Source organism: Vanellus vanellus, assembly GCF_965231255.1.
Source record: "Vanellus vanellus genome assembly, chromosome: 27".
Classification (NCBI taxonomy): Eukaryota; Metazoa; Chordata; class Aves; order Charadriiformes; family Charadriidae; genus Vanellus; species Vanellus vanellus.
Window position 1 is genome coordinate 3,506,251 of NC_138932.1, and position 21,440 is coordinate 3,527,690.

At 43.9% G+C, this 21,440-nt stretch overlaps 1 protein-coding gene across 2 annotated transcripts in view; it reads right to left on the minus strand.

The window, feature by feature from the left end:
* Positions 1 to 21,440, minus strand: part of ASH1L (ASH1 like histone lysine methyltransferase) — a 66,831-nt gene that overhangs the window by 22,349 nt on the left and 23,042 nt on the right. For both annotated transcript variants that reach the window (XM_082495911.1, XM_082495912.1), the window contains 4 exons: positions 15,923 to 16,024; positions 11,863 to 12,604; positions 10,569 to 10,748; positions 1,960 to 2,054 (listed from right to left, as the gene is read on the minus strand). In XM_082495911.1, coding sequence (XP_082352037.1) covers positions 1,960 to 2,054; positions 10,569 to 10,748; positions 11,863 to 12,604; positions 15,923 to 16,024 — 1,119 coding nt within the window. The remainder of the gene's footprint in view (positions 1 to 1,959; positions 2,055 to 10,568; positions 10,749 to 11,862; positions 12,605 to 15,922; positions 16,025 to 21,440) is intronic.

A 21,440-nucleotide genomic window follows, 5' to 3' on the forward strand; every position in this document is an offset into this window, starting at 1 on the left:
AACGAATTCAGACTTGGCAAATACATTCCTAAATGTTTTGGAAAGAATTAAAGATGACCTATATTTTGAGCAATAACAGAAACTCATTTTAGACAGGAGTTACTACGTTCATTGCAGATTTCGTCTCTATTCTAAAATTTACTGTCACCCCTAACCTCTTCCCAAAAGATGGAAACTAACCCATTACATACTTCGTTAACGCAAGACCTGAGGTCCGACACAAGCGCTAGGTTAGTTCCAGACAAGATTAAAACGTTCTTTTATCATTTCCTTGGAATATTGTATCACAAAATTGCAGCAAGAAGAGTGACTAAGGATGGGGTTTCAGTCCCGTATCTGATTTTCCCAGCTTTTCTAAATGTTAACAAGCGCCTTTATGTTCCTCCAGCAATAGACTGCGGTTTCACGTAAATTCACACGCATACCCTCACCAATGGAAAATAAAAATTGTAGTGTTTGCCTTACAATTTACTCCTAAATTACATTTTATGTTCAATGCTTTATTCATCCATAGCAGGTTCCAGGAAAGAGCTAAATCTGCCGGGAATTTGCTTTCACTTCTATGACCTCAAGGGGCGAAACAAAAGGCTCTTTCAGGTGCCCTGGCCCCGTGCCCGGAGCGCCTGGAAGGTCCCTGCAGCCCTGCTCAAGCGGGCACTAGTGCAGTCATCTGGCAGAGTCTTCACCCTCTGCGGCGAAGCTGCTCTCCAGCTGCCCCACGCAGAGGAATCGAAGCCGCACAGCGCAGGAGCTGGTTCCTGTCTGCTAGCCCGAAGACACGTGGGGTCGGGGCCACGTGAAGAGGGAAGAGAACAGGACGGTGGCACTGCAGACTGAACCTGAGCGTCCCGACAGATGGCTCGGTCACGCAACAGAGTTATAGGACCCAATTCAAAGAGGCATTAAGAAAGGTCACATTTTTGAGAATTTAAATTAACACCATCAGTTCTGAACCCGGTGTGGTGGTAACTGATTCACACAGATTTGTCAAACGCTGCTACTACCTCTCTGGGAAAGTCAAAGGTGAGTATGGAGCAAAAAAGTTCAGTTAAAGACGACAAACCAATGAAATGTTTGTATTTGGTGGGACAAACATTCCTACTGAACAAAGCGGAATTTCCCAAACTCTCTTTGCATGACAGTACTTGAAGTCAGAAAACACAGCATTTTAAAAGCTGAAACAATTACCTGAAAAATAAATCAATCTTGGTTTATCCAGGGAGATGAGATGAGCTGCAAAAACATTAAGTCTGGAAGTTCATGACCATCCCCTCCAGGCAGTCCAGCCCAGCGGACCGCACTTGTGAAGAGCATCCTGGAACTCCGTGAGTTCTCAGTGCTCATGCTAGCCTTAGGTTTATGGCTTCTTTCTGCAAAATGCCGAGAGAGGCCCTAAACCTCATTTCTGTTCTACCTGAGACCTCAAAACAGGGATGAAATAAGAACTTATATAACAGCGAAGTTTTTAATTGTTTCTCCCTCTTATCCATGTGTGAAGACAGACACCATTAAGTGCATGGGGACATGGGGGAATTTATTATTGCATGCTTAGTTTTTGAGATTTAACAAAGGGTCGTAATTGTCTCTGGCTACTCTACTGTGATATTAGTTTGAAAAGGAGACTATTGTATTGCATTTAAGCAGAAGTATTATGGCAATTACAGCAGGTTTTAAACTAGATTGGTATTTTCTTACAGTAAACAAAAAATGAGAACAAAGTTCACGTAGCCAAAAAAGAAAAGCCAAGAAGCCTCTCTCGAGTCAAACTTCTGCACTGAAGAACCCAGAGAGATGAGCATGACCTTTGGCAAACTTCATAAGCTGAAAGACATGAGTAACCTGGCAAGGCAATAATATTAAAAAAAAAGAGAGGCAGAAAGACTGCGAAGTCCAGAGCACTTCTATGTCCCAAGTCCGATACTTGTTTCCCACCAACTGAAACACACACGAAGTACCCACCAACGTGAATAGGGGCTGGAAACAATCCATGCTCGTGCTCTCCGGGAGTGTACTCCAGCTTTTCTTTCTTTAATTGTATGAGGCGGCTCTTTGGACTGTGGATGATAGCGACAAAAAAAAAAAAAAAATCAGAATGAGGAACACCTGTCATTTGCAAAAACCACAGAACATCAGGTAAGAGAATAATAATAGAAATGGCCAAAAAAAAAAAATTATTTCCAGGTTGCTTGCCAAATACATTTATCCATTTTGCCCTGGTTTGAGGTAACACAGAACTGATTTTCTTTCCAGTAACTTCATGACACATTTCAAAACTCATGATTTGATTTTTCTCCACAACTACTATTCAGGCAACACCTAAAGGGACACCATCAACTTTAAATGCCTAGTACGTGATATGGAAGTAATAACTAAATTTATAAAAGTCAAAGAAGATCAACAAAACATATCCGAGGTTGCTTGCTGAGGTATTTGACACATACATGTACAATGCCTGCTTTCCTAATTTGCTAAGAGCAAACTTTCACGTTTCTACTCCTTTAGAAGGCTGTTCAGCAAGAAAAGCAGGAAAAGAACAGAAATCAGAGTTAAAAAGGCAACGAGATGCCCCCTTTGCAGAAGGAAAAAAAATCGGAATATGAAGTAAGAATGGTTGTACAGGTCAGGCAGACGTCAAACCACCGAGCTCAGTAACCTGTCTTTTATAAACATCTCCTTTTGGCTACTGACAAACTATGGAAAGAAAAAAACGATGTGGTTATATTTAGTACAGCAGCCCTGCAACATTCAGAAGAGACTTCTAAATGTTAATTATACCAAAGATTAAAATTATATTGAAGCCTATTAAAGTTTGCAGAAGTTTTTAAAGGGATTTATTTTAACGACTGAACGTACAACTAAAAGTTGACTCAATAAAAATGTGATATTATTATTTAACTAGTGAATGGGAAATGCAAGTTAAAAACAAATTCTGAGATACAGATATCAACAACTGAAAATAATTACTGAAGGTCAGAAAGACAACTGATGGATGGCAATAATTTCATAGAATCATAGAATGATTCAGGTTGGAAAGGACCTTGAAGATCATCCAGTTCCAACCCCCCTGCCAGAGGCAGGGACACCTCCCACCAGCCCAGGTTGCCCACGGCCACGTCCAGCCTGGCCTTGAACACCTCCAGGGATGGGGCCTCAACAACCTCTCCGGGCAACCTGTGCCAGTGCCTCACCACCCTCACAGGGAAAAACTTCTTCCTAATGTTCAATCTGAACCTGCCCTCTTCCAGTTTAAAGCCATTCCCCCTCGTCCTATCGCTACATGCCCCAGTAAAAAGTCCTTCCCCAGCTCTCCTGTAGGCCCCCGTTAGGGACTGGAAGGCCGCAATAAGGTCTCCCCGGAGCCTTCTCTTCTCCAGGCTGAACAGCCCCAAGTCTTTCAGCCTCTCCTCATGGGAGAGGTGCTCCAGCCCTCGGATCATCCTCGTGACTCTCCTCTGGACGCGCTCCAGCAGGTCCATGTCCTTCTTATGTTGGGGACTCCAGAGCTGGATGCAGTACTCCAGGTGGGGTCTCACGAGAGTGGAGTAGAGGGGCAGAATCCCCCCCCTCGCCCTGCTGGCCACACTTCTTCTGATGCAGCCCAGGATACGGTTGGCCGCCTGGGCTGCGATCGCACACTGTTGGCTCGTGCTGAGCTTCTCGTCAATCAGAACAATTTGTGGTTCATATGCTCTTTTAACACATTCTGGATTTCTGGTACTTATTCCACAAGCCTAACAAATTACTATATTTTAGATAGCGAAAAAAAGCTAAGGCATACAGCTGAAATGAGGGCTCTGTTGAGCTAGATGCTGTATATGCTCTTCTTTAAACAGCCCTCTTAACAGAGTTATACGGCAAGGCTCTACTTATGATGATACACTTGCATTTAACTTAACGCATACAGGTGGACGCACAGCTCTCCTAATCCAAAAGCAGTAACGTTCTCTCAACCAATAGTTTACGGTTTTTAAACATTATGAACCTCTGTTACTGATGGCAGGAATTAATTTCATTTGCTCTGGCAAATGGGCAACTCCTTTGCCCACTAGGCAAAAATTATATTCTAGAGAGTGCACCCTCAGCAAGTTTGCCGATAACACCAAGCTGTTAGGCAAGGCACACACGCTGGAGGGGAGGGATGCCATCCAGAGGGACCCGGACAGGCTGCAGAGGTGGGCCCAAGCCAATCTCACACAATTCAACAAGGCCAAGGGCAAGGTCCTACAACTGGGTTGGGGCAATCCCAAGCACAAATCCAGGCTCGGTGGGGAATGGCTGGAGAGCAGCCCTGAGGAGAAGGATCTGGGGGTGCTGATTGATGAGAAGCTCAGCACAAGCCAACAGTGTGCGACTGCAGCCCAGGCGGCCAACCGTATCCTGGGCTGCATCCAAAGTGTGGCCAGCAGGGCGAGGGGGGGGATTCTGCCCCTCTACTCCACTCTCGTGAGACCCCACCTGGAGTACTGCATCCAGCTCTGGAGCCCCCAACATAAGAAGGCCATGGACCTGCTGGAGCGCGTCCAGAGGAGAGTCACGAGGATGATCCGAGGGCTGGAGCACCTCTCCCATGAGGAGAGGCTGAAAGAGTCGGGGCTGTTCAGCCTGGAGAAGAGAAGGCTCCGGGGAGACCTTATTGCGGCCTTCCAGTCCCTAAAGGGGGCCTACAGGAGAGCTGGGGAAGGACTTTTTACTGGGGCACGTAGCGATAGGACGAGGGGGAATGGCTTTAAACTAGAAGAGGGCAGGTTCAGATCGAACAATAGGAAGAAGCTTTTCCCTGTGAGGGTGGTGAGGCACTGGGACAGGTTGCCCAGAGAGGCTGTTGAGGCCCCATCCCTGGAGGTGTTCATGGCCAGGCTGGATGTGGCCTTGGGCAACCGGGGCTGGTGGGAGGTGTCCCTGCCTCTGGCAGGGGGGTTGGAATTGGATGACCTTCAAGGTCCTTTCCAACCTAAATCATTCTATGATTCTATGAGGATTAAAAGAAACCCCAAACCCTGCAAAAAACCAAACAAACCATCCCCACAACTCACGTCTTCTCTCCTTCCACATTGTGCTGCACTGAATCACTAAGACTTGCAAAGAAAGGCCATAAAGTAACTACTCACAACACCTGGAAAGCAAGTTCTTATCAAGAGGAAATAGAAAGGTATTTTGAAAAAGCGAAGTGTGAACCTCTGTTTCCAAGAGGCAAGGAAATCCTCAAACCAAAGGCAGAGAAAAAGGAAAAATATTCAATAGAAAGGCAACTTAATTCAAGCCAAATGTGCACCCTTTAATGTCCATGTATTCAGTGTAAAGGAAGCCAATGGAGGGATAAATTATAGTAAATAAATTGCAAGGAGGAAACCAGTGTGGAAAAGAAATGCAGAAGACAATTATCTAAAAACACATAACATGATTTTCTTCAGGCACTGCAGACACACCCAGCTTAGACCTCGTCACAAAGAACACTGGGGAACGCACCTATTCTGTTTTCCTTCCCAACACAACGATGAAGTATTGTTAGAGGCATGTAAAAACCTGTTACGGCAAATCAGTAAGCTGAACAAAGGCCGTCAACACTTTAGGGACTTCCAAGGGAAAGGCTGAGATGTCAAAATAAAGCATATTCAAGATGCCAAAATAAAGCAAATTCCCAAAAAAGGGAAAATACTAAGATAACCAAGTATAAACAATACACCCAGTTTTATAAACATAAATACCACACAAAAAAAGCCTCATGAATTAAAAAAGGCCTCTCTATCAAGAAAAGGTCTGTATTAACAGGTGCACGTATCCCTACGAGGAAGATGACGAGCTATTTTAGGCTGGGGTTTCTGGGCAGGCAATAAAGGTTCTGGTTTTGTGTTTAGCTACTATCTTCATGAGAAAACCTCTCCCTTTCACTTTGCTGAGGCATGCTGATAGTCCTGCAGAAGCTTAAATCCGGTGTCAGGGCCCCAAGCGCCACTAACATGCCTTTATGACCCTCACCAGTCTCATGGGGGCTTCCACCCACCCCTTCTGCCCATGGTCCTGCAGATCCATTTACGCTCAGCTCAGGACACTCTCTCCCCACCTGGACTGCCTCCTGGGTGTCCCATCTCCAGCGCAGCCACGGCCACGGGAGCTGTGGAGCTGGTGCCTGAGCCATGTACTGCCTTCCTGCCTTAACCCTGGAGCTGCCTGGCAATCCTGGACTGTGTCAGACCCCGGTTGCCATCACCAGACCCAATCCTGACTTGCAGATTGAGTTCTCCACTTGACCTTGGCCTGTCCCATCACCACAGACTGGTCTGGCAATGCAGGCTCTGGCTGATGCTGGGTACCAGTGCGTGGACTGTCCAACTCGCCTCGCTCGGGGCTGTGGGAATGACAGTAGGTTTCCTCTACTACTGCTCGGATCCCATTGCATTTGTGTGATTTTTTTAACTAAGCTCAAATACTCACTGGCTAGATACAGATGGCGCAGGTCGCAGGAATTCCCAGGACTAAAACGATTGTCCTTGCAGCCTCCTAGGATCGGCTGACTGCACTGCTATCAAGGACAAGTACCGGCTCATTTTCATACCACGCTTTTTAAGATGTTTCCCTCAGATACAGACAGAATAATTGTTGCGGCTGGAAAGCAAAAGATCTCTCCAGAAAGCCAGAATCACTCTCTCCCCCTTTCAAGCAAGCCTGTTAGAATAGGGGGAGACCTCACCAATAATCACAGAGAAATGACACCTTCTCACATTTCGGGTTAGCATACTTTCAACAGTAAGCTGGAGGAGCACATTTCTGATGGCTTGACAGGCTGAAACATAAGCCTGGCTAGATAAGAAATGCTGCCCTCTCTATAATCCACTGCCTAAAGTTGTTTGGTTCAGTTGCTGTAGGGACATATTTAAAACGCCCATTTTGTAAACTGTCCACTTACCAACAACAGACTAAATTGGCCTGTCTTTGCAAGCTCCCAGTAACAGGACAACGGCAAAGTGATTTTTTTTCTGAAGATGAGAACATTTCGTACCGCTCTACAAAGGCTGAAGGTCGGGCTTAGTCTCAGAATGTCAGTCTAAAGTCTCAGGCAAATTAAGAAGGGAACAAAGACCAAAACCGCAGTCTTCTTTCCTGTACCTCCATTTCTCTCCATCCCTCTCCTTCCTTCCTTTCTGATACTGTGTTCCGTTTCTGTTCCTCGTCTCCAGCTTCTAGTGTCTTCTCCCTATGCTCTTACCACATTGGCTGGGATTAGTTACAATTACACAATTACGTTTTTGAGGTGTGGAGCCCAATTTTCTCTCTCAGACCATAGCCTGACAAAAATTTTAAGTCAGTATAAGCTGGTTTTGATGCTCCCCACCTTCTGCTGGCGTAACTGTTGGTATGACCACGAGGTTAACTGCACCAGGCGACCTACAGTGGAAGGTTAGATTTCATCTGAATCACTATCCCAGCCCAGTCCAGTTGCCCTGGTCATCACCATGGGACAAAGGAAGGGGCACCACAGGAATAAGAATAAGCCAAAAGGTGAGGAGAAAGTAAAGCTGATTCTTTTAGTGCAATGTTATGTTACACCAACTCAAAGCATTTAATGGCAATTCATTTGCAGTTCATTTGCACCATCATTTTCATTCAGCTGGCTGATTTTTCAATAGGTTTGCTTCCAAAATGTTCAGTTACTCCTGAGTCACGCTGCAGCTCCACGAACTCTTAACATCAGCAAAACAGAGGCACTGTCAGAGCAACGTGCCTATCACGTGGGAACGTCCCAGGAGAGCATCAGGCCGGCACTGAGCTACACTCCCTGTGCAACCGCGGTCTTTGAGCAGCTGTGGGTACCTAATGGCGGGACAGATGCAATTCGGTCCCCATCACAGCAAATTCTATAGGTTACACTTTTGCAATGAAGACTCATATTTGTTATTACTGGTAAAAATAATGTATTATATAAAAATACTGTATTTCCCTAAAAAACAGACAACATTTTAATTAATTACTAATTTACTAATTATTATTAAATTTCTTTGGTGAACTAGACTTTGCGCTCCTCTAGGAAAGTCACTGCTGGGTAAGCAGATAATGACTCCTGCACAAAATCGTCCTTTGTTTCCAAAGCTGCAGTCTTGTGCAACCACACACTGAACGCCTCTTCGGCAAAAGATGTGTGTGATTCTTCCAGTGGGAGCGGAGGATTCTGGAAAACTCCAGTGGAGGTTCACGTCAGATCAGCTACACTGGCTACAAAATTACATTTGGAAATTGAGGCAGAACTGGAGACTGACTCCAGAAACCATTCCTTTTATTCTTAGTTCATTTGAAAGGAATCAAAGTCTGAGCTTTCCTCACTGTGTTTTAATAAAGTTTCTAGACCAAAGGGAGTTGGAGTGAATCCTGTTAAGGCAAACTGTGCAATTCAAGCGGCTGCAGAGAAGTAATGCAGACTTTTATCTTTTAACAGCAGACTACGACTGGCAATGACAGGACAAACATTTTCGGTGCTGTTGTTTAGCAGTTGGATGTGACTGATGTAGAGAGAGGCTGTAAATTGTAACCGCAAACCTCTAAAACTTTCACTACTTGCACTTCTAATGACGTTGAGGAATTATTTAAGAAAGATGCAATAGAGTAGGCAAAGAGTCTTTTAGGCAAGGTGTCTGCAATTGAAGACTGCAAAGAGGAACACAGAAAAACGCGAGTACAACACCCATTAAGAGAATGGAAGGGCTGTTTCAATGGAGACGGGGATTAACGCTTAACTGTACCATCACTAGAGGGTGCCCTACCATTAGAGTTGCATTTTCGTTCTCAACTAAGACCACGTTCCTCATACTCATACAGCAGGTAGTTATAGAAATAATGGGATAACAACATGAACTTCTGCTCTCCTCTTGCACTGACATATGCCTGATTGTGCGGTAAAACTGGAACAACAACTTAAATCAGCAGAAAATTTAATTATAAAAAAGTGACTATGTTTCTGCCGATTTAGTTTGCTGAACCAACTTAGTAAAGAAGTGACAGTGCCAGCATGAAGGAATGGTGGGATCAGCCCTTCAAGCTGTACCTTGCGGTAAGAAGACACCTAAATGGAGATGGCCATAGTTCCGTCCTTGACCTGCTATGCATTTCCACACCTTGTTTCAGTATCAGCGTTCAAATACTCGTGCAGAGAGGTAGTTCAGACTGTGTAGGCAGCGTTTGCTTCCTTTGTAGTTTCCTCAGTGTTCTTAAGCAGCTCATCACAAACATCAGTATCAGTGCAAGGGAAGAACTCAGCGTGTGGAGCAACAGACAAAGGGAAAGACCAAATCAGACCTCTTCAAGCCTCCAGGCAACCGCAACACAAAATGTGATGGGAGAGGGAGGGTTGTAAGTAGCATTCAGCTTCGTCATGGCCTTCTCCAGGGTGGTGAACTTGATTCCATCCTCATCCACAATACCTACAAACCTTGACTTTCACTTTCTGTATTCATACCATTTTTCAAACCACGTGTTTGCTTACTGTCTATGAAATAAAGGTTCTCCCTGGGCTGACCAGGACTGACAATGTAACTAACATTTAATAATAAAGAAAAGGAGAAGACTTACTCAGGTCCTCTCCTAAGGCAACAGACCTAATTTTTACGATACCATATTTGAAAGTTGCATGACTGTGTATACCAGTGACAGGCCATCCAAATGCTCCAAAATGTAGCACATCTGCTTTCAAACTACTAGAAACATAAGCAGTCTCACTTTGATCAGACTTAGATCTTTATTTCTTCCTTAAGAGTCTTGATCCTTTCATTGATGCCTTCATCCTTCCATGGGAAGAGAATACACCAGGAGCAGCGGATAAACTATACTAGCAGTCCCACAGTGGTGTCTGTAACGCTTTTATGTGGTCTACAACATAGTGAGAAGGTGCCAAATTTTCTCTCCTTTTAATATGTCAGGTCATATTAGAAGAAAAGCGCAGATTCTTGGCTTCCAACACATTTGTTCAAATGGCTGTAGAAAATGTGTGTAACAACAAAAGGAAGCAGAGGAGGGCTGGTTAGCAGGAATGGGAGATGCCCATTTTCTAATGTACACTAGGTTGTGAGCCAACCAGTGGAAAAAAAATAGAACACTAGATTTTTACTCTAAACATCTCATAGAAAATGAAGATGAACTTAAACGTGAAATGAACAGGGTGCATATTTGAAATTCTGTCACACAAAAGACAACCAGTTGTCATCATTCAGTCAATAAAAATAGAAACCTAATGGCCCCTTTTATGTAGACACTGTACTCAGTACCTGAACATCTCAAGCTTTCCCAGCACTTTTACTGCCATGATCGTTAAGGTTGTCGAATGAAGCTCTCTTACCTTCTTCAAGGTCGATAATCAGAAACACTTTCAGACCACTCGAGGCTGCTTTCTGACTGGGGTTACATTTTAAATCTTCACTGGGTCAGATTCTGATAATTATCATACATGTAATTTTTCACAGGCTTGAATTAAGTTGATGGTTTTATTTCAGCCGCTCATTAGTAGCAGCTCTTTATGGCTCTAGTTGAAAGGAGACAGTTTCCCTTGGAATATCAGACAGCAGCTTTTCAGTGGTATTACTTACTCTGTTGTTTTGTACACATCAGAGTAGAGCCCTGCCTTCTGGTACTTCTTCTTCGGGGGTCGGGGGGCTTTTTTCTCACGCTGGGCTAGAGAAGGCAAAGGCTGTTCAGCGTTTTCAGATTCATGTGGTTTCCCAAGGGCATCATGTGGACTGGGAGGTTCAGCTACTGCCTCAGAAAAACTGGAAGAAAAAGTAAAGATTAAAGATTATCTTACTGTATTTCTTACCATATTTCATTATTCCTCTTTATAATCTGGTCAGCAGAAAAAAGTGTCCATGTTTCTGAATTACTATGTCTCAGCTATTTAAAAAAATGCAATTCACTGATCAAGTGGTGGTTAAGCAGAATCATAAGAAATGTACCATCTTTTTATAGTAATGTTATTATTAATTATTACCAGAAGAATGCTGTTTGTACTGCTAATGTTTATCCCTTGGAGCCTCAGCTGAGTAATTCAGAAGGTGGCTTATGCTGTCTGCTTTTGGACTCTAAGAATAGTATGTGGTAAACATTTTCTTAGGCTTCAGGAGAGCCATACGATACACCCTTTGAACATGTGGTTCCAGCAACATTCTGTGAATCTAAATGCCTATATTACAGTATTAATTTCTGAAACATGGATGGTTATTTTTCAGAACTATTCTGAAAACACATGAAGGAAGAGTTCTGGAAGAGTTTGATCCGTTTGTATTGATGACTTTGGGGACGAGCATGTGAAGCTTGGACCAGAGATAGATTTCTGGTGTGGCCCTTTACCAGCCAGTGGTTGCACAGGTGCACACCTGAACTCCTCCTTGCTGCTTTGGTTTCACTCTTTATTTGCTGTATATCAACTGATCTCACCGGACATCCTGTGTTGCTTGTAAGTATTTGTCTGTACTGCACATGAGTGACACTCTAAGACTCCCATGGCACATGTAACTCTTACAGTTCCCTATTCCGCACACGATGAAGGAACAGTATTTGCTACGATATCCCATCAGTAAACCCGTTACCAACTCATTAAAGGTATTCTTCACCAAGACAACCATAATACTTGCTTCGCTTGAGACACAAGCACAAACCCAACGGGTTTAGATCACCTGAGATTCCACCCCACTGTGGGGTGTGTTCGGTAACTTCGGAAGACCCTAAGCGTACTTCCACCTGACATGTTGGTTCCCTCTAAACTGAACTCCTTAATAAAAACAAAAGTAGCAAGAAGAGCTCATCGTTGTACGACTCTTTCATGGATTGAAATGTTACAAAATCAACAATGACTATACTGAGGGTACAAAACTGTAAGAGAATCACCTCTTATTGCTCTCCTGTTCATCTTCTGGTAAAGACTTTTGTCGCTTCCTGGCCTGTTCCTCTGCAAGCCACCTCTTTCTCTTCCAGCCTTTTCGGTGATCTGTATTCAAGTTCACACTCTGCACTACAGCTTCAATCACATCTGTGATGGTATCGGGTCCAAGGTGTAACGGACTGCTGCTTTCTTGTCTTTTATCTAACTCCTGACTGACCAGTCGAGCCGCCTGGAAAGCTTGCATCGAAACGACAGCCTGCATCGGGTATTTCCGGGGCCTACCTGGCCTGCGCTTCACAAAATTATTCCCTGTCCGTGACTGCCTTTGCAGCTTTTTGGCTTTCAGAATTTTATTGACATGGTCAAGATTTTTTTTTGTGGCCAAGATCTTGTTATAATTGCACATTTTCCTAGCTTGTCGCTGCATGGCTTCGACCACACTTCTCTTGAGGTGATGTGGGGAATAGCTGTTTGGTAGTCTGTCTGACAGAAGCGAGATACTATCGCTGCAGGAGCTGCTGGGAATTGCTGGAGCTACGAGGCTGTCCTGTTTCCCCACACCTCGCTCCCTGTTGTGGTTTCGAGCAGGACTAGATGATGGTGGAACAGACACATTTGCAATGACTGCTTCTAAGGTTTTGTCCAAAGTAGCCTGGCCTTCGTGTTGTGCCATGCGCTGCAGTAAGGTATCCACGGAGTCATCCACAGCGGCTGCCAGCCTTGCGCCCCGGGCAGGTACTCCCATCGCTGAAACACAGACACACACATACTGAAACAGACTTGAGATATAATCAAATAAAGTTGGAATTAAAATACAATAGCTGGATTGACCGACAGCCTTTTATATCCTGTAATTGCCCAGAACGTTCAATGACAAGACACCAACTTCTGTAACACAAGTTCTAATGGGAAAGGGACCTAGCGATGCAAGGAAGTGGAAAGCCTACATTTTATATCAGCAGTTTTAACAAACAATTATTTTCTCTTTCTTTACATGCAGTCCCCCACTTCTAATAGCAAAGAGCAATGAGGGCATTCCCTACGTATGTACAGTCCAGAACTCTTCTCAACACTAAATAAGAAACCCGCTGTGCACAGAAAAATTAAATACTGATAAAACATTTGAGCAACATCTGAAATGGTTGTAATCTGCTTTTTCTTTTTTTTTTTTTTTTTTTTTGTAGTTTGGAAGTACTGAAGTAACTTTTTCCTTCCTCTTGAAGCTTCTTTCCAAAAAGACAAACATAGTGGTGACAGAACTGATTGCAATAAAGCACAGGCTTGGATAAAGGTAAATCAAAATGTCTGGACAAAAGAGAAAGGCTAATATACACAGGAAGTGAAGTCAGAGCTTTCTTTTTAAACTAAATGTTATATGCTTTAGAGCTGCAGACTGGCATTTGAAAAAGAGTCAACCATATAGATTATACTGTATTAAAAAGGGATTTGTTCCAAACGAAGAGCTTCCCAAAGCTGCCCTGCTGGTTCTTAGCGATAACATTTAATCAGAAGAAACCATGTTCTTTCTGGAATAAAATGGATGCTGCCTTCTCATAAATATATCACAATTGAACATTAGCATTTACAAAATGTTACTGTAATTGCGGCCGATTATTTAGATGAGATCTACGTATACTAGTGGGTCCCAGGCTGTAGACTGAAGAGCACATACTGGTGTAAAGTGTTAAAGGGAAGACAACAAAATGTTTTTATAAAAGGGTTTCTATTATTTGGCAGGAGGGAAGTTATGCATTAGCTGACAAAGATAAAGCACAAACAGTTTAAAATATTTTCTAGCCCTAGTGCTCACTAGTCCAAGTGTGGTACTCTGAAGAAACGTATTCCTCATTCAGATTCCAAAGTCATGAATTTGCAAGTGCAAATAAAAACGTGCTTCTGAAAGTGCACAATTTAAAGGAGGAAGAATGAGCAGAACACGTTCTAGAAGTCCTCCTATGAACAACGTCCTTCGTACAGGGTAGGAAAGGAACAGAGAAACATGCTTGTCAGGTCACTGCTGCAAGCCTAACTGTAATTACTTGGAAAACCTAGCAACCTGAACAACTTTGAAAGAACTGGAAGGATTTACACTTTCAGCTTTCAATTTTAGATGAAATAATAAAGATAAATTACCCTTTGTATTCTTACGGTCTTTAAATACACATCGGGATGGAGCTGAGGGTTCCTCACAGAAACACCATCTGTTTAGCACAGTGAGCTCTGTAAACAGCTGCCCCATCCAACGATACCCAAACTACACAACACATTTGGACACAAAGTCTAACGAATGTCCTTGAACTAGCGTTTCTGTCTGGAAATCGATCCAAAAGGATGGGACAACTGAAGGCTGTGATCCCCAAAACAGCTGCAGCCCTGGTCAGGCACACTTGCAGCCCTCGGTAACAAAGCAGCGCTCTGCCAAACGCACCGAAATCCCACATGCATTCCAGATTTACAGAAAATACAACAAAGACTGGTCTTTTCAGCTGCATCACCAGTTTAATGACTTTGAAGTTGATAAACTTGTGATTCATTTCATTCCTATGCTCTCCTGCACAAAATATGCCCGAACTTTTAACACCTTCCTATGCACAGACATACACTGATTGCAGCTGCGCCTTTAAAATGGGTACGTAGAAGAAAGTTAACAAAACTAAGAGGAAAAAGAGAGAATGCTTCTTCACTGCAGGTGACTTTCTTTAGTGTACGCTGAATAAAGCATCTGTTGCAAATACCTGTTTAAAGGGATGAAGAAATAGCAGCTTTGGCAGATTCCTCCTATATGGAAATCATAACTCGTTCTGTAAGTACCAATCCTAAGGATGTTTACTACAAATTTACCATCAACTTCGGTGTCTAAGAATGTTTGAATTCTGCTAACAGGAGTTCTTTCTACAACTGGGCTTCTTACAAAATTGGTCTACGCTACGGATTTTTTGTGTCCGATCGCAGGTCAGCTCACACCACATTTTCCTCAGAGGGACTACAAACAAGGTCCGGTTTTACTACACAGCCAACAACTTGCCAGTAATATACAGGAAATGAGTATTTTCAGATCTTCCCTCTGACAATTTGGTCAATGGATTTGACAGTTTCGTAGGCGTGACAACGTGACAGGTAGCAACACGCATGCACTCACACACAGTGTGACGGCACAAGTCTGACCTCCTCACAAAAGAAAGCTCAACACACATCAGGAGTACCTTTCCCTTCCTCGTGAAGCGGACAAAGACAGACTTCCCCAACCAGCAGTCTGCACAGTATGTCACCCCATGGCTCCCTCAACATCCTGGTGGCACAGGTTTGCTGAACTTCCCAGTGATTTTGTGAGACTTGGTCCTTATTTGACAGAATTGATGAGAATGCTACCAGTGCTCCCGTGCCCTTCGGTACTTCCATCTCTCTCCCACTATCGTTTTTGACCTGCCTAGGGTCATTCACAACCGTATCATTACTGACAACTGGGATGAGCTGCTTGTCACCCTCCGTCACCTTAGCAGGATTCTCACGTGCTCTGAAGAAAACAACACGCCCCAGCTTGATCCTAACGGTTATCTACCCAAGGGCAGAAAACTGTCTGCCTTCAGATCTGCGCAGAAGTCAAGCTCTTCCCCATGAAGGAATTAATCTATTCATTTAATTCATCGATTAAATGTAGTATCACAGGTCTCTCTAGCTGTAAAGCATTGAGCTTCATGAAGACTAATTCAGCCTAGTGAGGAACCAAACTCCATTCTGCCATAGCTAAGCTGCTGCTTCTAAAAGCACCGGCTCAAGTTTCCCTATTCTACAACTCAATTTACAGCACTTGTATCAAAAAATTGATGTGGAAAAACTCAGTATCTCCGTGAGCTGCTGCTAAAGTTCTCACAGCAATGCTGCCTCAGCTGCCTGTAGTAGCACAGATCTCAGTACAGTAGTGGTCCCAAAAACAAGGCCACCAAATACGAACAACCTGGTCTAGTGGAAGGTGTTCCTGCCCATGGTGTGGGGGGGTGGAACTAGATGATCTTTAAGGTCCCTTCCCACCCAAACCATTCCGTGGTTCTATGAAATATTACTTGCCTGTAGAAGATGTGCTCTCAGATGTTGATCTCTTTCTGGAAGGGCTGCAATTTGTGCTCTCTGACTGCCTCTGGGAAGGTTTGTCCTGTGTTGGCACAGTGCCTGAAAAGCAGATGAGGGAAAAGCACAAAAAAAAAAAATCATTTCAGTCTGGCGGTGCCAATACAACGCACTGTAGATGCTAAATATTCAAACAAAGATTACTCTTTTTTAGCTTTAGGAAGACTTGCTTGCTATGATGCATGTAGCTGGAGAAGGATGGAAATGGACCATCAAGAAGGAATTTCTCACAGGCTAATGGCACAGGTAGGACAGTAAACAAGCCATGAGAAAAAGCCACTTAATATTATCACAGTATTAGCTGTTATGTAAAAAAAGAAAACAAAACCCCCATACTCCTGCTTTCAAATGAACCCTCTAGCTTCATTCCTTGATTTTTAGAGAACAGCTGAGTTTGGACAGGACCTCTGCCTAGACCGACCACTCTGCTCAAACCAGGGTCAACTAAAGCAGGTTGCTCAGGGCCACCACATTCAGTTGGGTTTTCAACATCTCCAATGATGGAGAGTTTAACCCAGAGTTAAACCACCCTTACAGTAAGACACTTTTTTCTTCTGTACAAACAGAATTTCCTGTACTTCCGTGTGTGCCCATTGCCTCCTGTCCTGTCACTGGGCACCACTGAGAACAGCATGGCTCCTTCTTTACTGCCTCCCATCAGGTACGTGTAGACATTGGTAAGATCTCCCTTGCGCATTCTCTTCTCCAGGCTGAACAATCCCAGTTCCCCCAGCCTCTCTCTGTGGGACAGATGCTCCAATCCCTTTGTCATCTTTGTGGCTTTGCACTGGACTCACTGCAGCATGTCCATGTCTGTCTTGTACTGGGGAGGCCAGAACTGGACACAGCACTCCAGATGTGGTCTCATCAGGGCTGAGCAGAGGCGAATAATCATCACCCTCGACCTGCTGGTAATGCTCTTCATAATGCAGCCTGAGATGCTGTTCCCCATAACGGTGTTTCCAGTCCATTCCACCAGCCAGTGAAGGTCCCTCTGAACAGCAGCACAATCATCTGCTGTATCCACCACTCCTCTCAGCTGTATCATCTGCAAAGTCATGAGGGTGGGCTCTGTCCCATCACCCAGGTCATTAGTGGAGGGGTTAAATAGTACTGGACCCTGTACCGGTCCCTGCGAGTGATGGGCCTCCAGCTGGGCTCTGTGTTGCTGGTCACAACCCTCTGCGCCTGGCAGGTCAGCCGATTTTCAATCCACTTTGCTCTGTAAAAGCATTTCTCTGCCACTCCTCAGGTAGAACCGCTTTATGTAAGACACTATAAACTGCCAAAAACTGAAAAACTAGAAGAAAAAAATCTTATGAAAAAGCACTTCTCTTTTGTCTCTTGCCATGTTAACTTTTCGTTTTTAAGATCCTGTCACAAAAAAAAAAAAAATCTGCTTTGGTCAGCCATGGCAAATACGTAAAAACCCCAGGGTCTAAATAAATGAGAGAGATTATTAGCTACACACAAACAAGTATAATGCATTATTGGATTTCAGGCACCTGCAAAACATGTTTCACTGTATGTTCTGCATGTGCAGGACTTGCTATTACTCGCTAAATCATTAGATACTGGCTTATCACTCCAAGATGCCGTCAGGCAGTGGCAATCACAACTACCACTACTTAAGTTAAAAACAGTTTTTAGAAAGCTATAGAAATCTCATGACTATTGAAAGGTTAAGGGACAAAACTGGTAATGGCGTCTTTGCTGATAACATGAGGAAAGACCTATTTCGGCTTTCTTTCTTACATATACATATTTTCTTAGTGTAACTTGTTTTATTTCCCTAAAACTTAAACTTTTAGAGAATCCCAATTACTCTTGAAAGCAAAGGTTGTAGGATTTGTTAAAATGTCACAGAAAAAGCTGCATATTGCAATTATGAAAATGCTGAGATATTAAAAATTCAGATCTTAGTATAAAAACCTAAGGAGGCACAAATGCATATGGCAGAGTGTAATGAGAATATCTGGAAGATAAAATCTAGAATGCATACTTAAAAACAGACTTTCATTTTTTCCCTTCAAAATATCATTGGTGATAAATTAGCTTAGTGCCGCACGTTGAGTTCTGATCTCTTGCCTTACTAACAGGCTCCAAAGAAACGAGAGAGTGGGCCACTGAAGTCATGCTCTAAACCAAAGCCACAAATTAGCACCTTGCAAATGACCGTTTGCTTCAATGCCTGAATAGAGATCCTAAAGGATAAGACGATGGGAGAATCCTGGAATGCACCAAAACGATTTACCAGAAATCTTCAGGAAAATCTCATTTGAGATCCTGTCTCACCTCAAAGTTTGGATCTTCTTTTTTTTATCACGTGGTGTAACGTCTGAGATAGGCTCAAGCGATAGAAGAAATAAACAATATTCCAAATATTCTAAGTTCTTGACAAGGCAGAGGATAGTTTACTTTTTCATTAGTTCTCATCAATCACAAGGCTGCCGGGCAGTTGGGAATCATATTCCTGGCGAAGATTTTCTGGTTTGCCTGCACAGCATGCCGATGCAGAGATGGTGCTGGTGGGCTCCTGACGAGGGCTTCTGTGCCGCTGGCTCCTGCCACACGCGGGCGAAAAGGAAGCTGCGGTGGAGCTGCGCAGGGAGACCACGCACGGTTGCTCAATATCAGAAAGAGCAGTCAACTGTTTGTTTGTTTGTTTTTTTTCTATTCCAGGATGAATTTTTCTACTAAGAAACTACAAAATTGCACATTGATTTCATAAAGCACTGATTAACACAAATACCCTGGGACCTCAGAGAACAAAAAGCAGGAATAAGCTCAGGAATAGGCTGTAAGTTATAATGGGGGGGGGGAACCAGAGTGAGGAATTTGGAGGCCTGCTTGGATGGCAAAGCTGTTGGTGAGCGGGAGGCAAGCGCGGGATGGCCGGGCGCCATCGCAATGCAGCGTGGCCCTGTCTGGCTGCCCAGGAAGGAGCCAGCGCCGCCCACGACTGTGTGCCCCAAACCCGTCCGCTGATTTCCAGATGGAAGGCAGGAGGGACACCCCATCCCTGGAGGTGTTCAAGGCTGGGTTGGATGGGGCTTGGAGCAACCTGGGTTGGGGGGGGCGGAACTGGGTGAGCTTTAAGGTCCCTTCCAACTCTAATCGTTCCATGATTCCACGTAGGCAGTAAAGACTTTTTAACTGCACCAATTCCCACCAAACGGCTGATTTTTTCATTTCTTCATTTCCTTCCAGGAATTGTGAGCTGCACACCGAGAGCAGTTTATGATAAGCCATCAGTTGTCTGAAATAGCTCGTGGGGTGAAGCTGCAGAAGTTTACTAAAGACCACTGGGAACTTCGGATGCACAGGTATCAGCGTCCTACAAAATCTTAAAGACAAAACTTCAGAGCTTTGCGACCTTCACTGGCCTCACTGCGTGTAGGCGCTGTCCGTATTAACCACCAGCCTGCAGCACGTAAACGCCGATCTTCATCTTCTGTGAAATACCGACCTTCTCTGGGGTCCTCTTTGCCAAAACATGCACGTTCCTAACACAACCTGGACACATGCAATCTCTGAAAATAGCTAGCATCAGGTAATATCATAGCAAGAACCTGTCACTTAACCTGTCAAGGTTTACATTCAAAAACCTATGGAAAGGAAGCGTATTTTCCATACAGAATACTTTGACGTAAAATATCATGAGTATCCCCTATGGATCACACAGAACAACTTTCGACAGCATTCCCCAATGCTGGTCTCTGACGACTCGCTTTAACTGCTCTCATTCACTGTTCTCTCCACCGGGTCCCTAAATTGCATCTGGTTTAATAAAGAAACAATCTTTGATGCACCACAGGTTTTTTTTCTCCATCTGTGGTATGTTCTGAAGTGCACGGAACCATCGAAGTCTTTCACCGTAATAATTTCAGAGTCACAATCCTTCACTATAGTTAAAAGCAAAACACAACAAAACACAACGTGCAACTTGACCCTGATCTAAAAAAAAAAAAAAAACCACAAGCCAGCCTTTTAACTTTACTGGGGCTTTTTACTGGCCACAGTTTTAAGTTTTCTGATATACCACATGCGCGTGATGTGGGGCATTAGGAGCTCCTTGTGAGTAAGAGGAACGCTGAGCTGAAAGCCAGGCTCACAATAAACCCAGCTGTTTCCGTGGCAGGAGATACAGCTGCTGAACGTGGACAGGGCACCCGAGGAACCAGTCAACCGTACGGTAAGAGGGAGAGTTATTCAGAGCCTTCAGGTTTCAGCTTAAAACATCTCTGCTTTTTTCCCTTAATTAGGTTGTTCCTCATAAAAACCCAAGTCAGATCATTCACTGAAATGGAAATCCTCAGGAAATTCCCAGAACTGTACGAGCTACCACAACCAATTCTTCACTCCTCGGAGCCAAATTTAACCCTTTTGGTGACCCAGCGCTTTGAATTCTTCTTTCCATCGCTGCAGGAGAAGCAATCTCATGGCTTTACTGCTTTCTCCTGACTCCCCCTGGCCCTGAGTAGTTTTAGTAATATGCAATAGTATGAAGCAATAGGAACTTCTATAAGAATCCAGCCACCTCCAACTGCCCTTAAAATAAGGCAGCAGAGCATAAAACTCCCCAAGTGTGAAAATAAAGCAGAAAAAACCCCTTCCGTACACAGGTAGTCAGATAAGGGAGGTGGGCAGGAGGCACCAGAACGGGAGTATCACAAGAAAAGGAGGCAGACGAGAGTAAGGAACGTGAGGAGGTATTATTCATTACTCGTAGCTGGTTGCTCGCTTGGCTCTTGGTCTGGGAAACGTTGGTCACAAGTGGCTTTGGACAAATGACTGAAATTTCAAGGGAGAGTGTAGGCAAGTATTGGGGGAGGGAGGAGAAGCTATCAGACTTCCCTTACACATCAGAAGGAGCAAGTAAGAACACAGGTCACCCTTCTGTCTTCTGCAGGTTATCTTTGTTACGTGGTCTCCTATGCGCCCGGGGCAATTATGACAGAAGTGGAGAAAATGTGAAAATTATTCCCACAAACATCTGTAATAATATAGTACAGCACAAAGTGACGCTTTGGCCAGTAGGGAAAGCCCGGCATAATATAGTCTCTTCAAGTCCTAAATTTCACATGAGATTTTATTTTTTTTCCTTAATACTGACAAAGCAAATGACAAAGCTCACAGTCTCAGAGTGGAGGTCTTTGCCTTAAAAAGCAATCCTCCGACAGCGTCGTTGCCGTTTTCTGGTTATGCAGTCTCAGCTAGCTCTGTTTCGGTTTTGCTGGAGGCTAAGGAAGAGCTTCCCAACTACGAAGAAAGCAGCCAGTACAAGGTTTGGTCTCAGGCATTCCCAGCATCATCTAGCAACTGTTCTGAGTTACTGCTAGAGGCCTCCAGTCAAGGATCAAGAGCTTATCAAAATAACTAAAATGGAGTTACAAAAGAAAAAGGAAACATTTTCTTAAACGGCGGTGTTATTCACAACAGTAGCACCAAGGGCTAC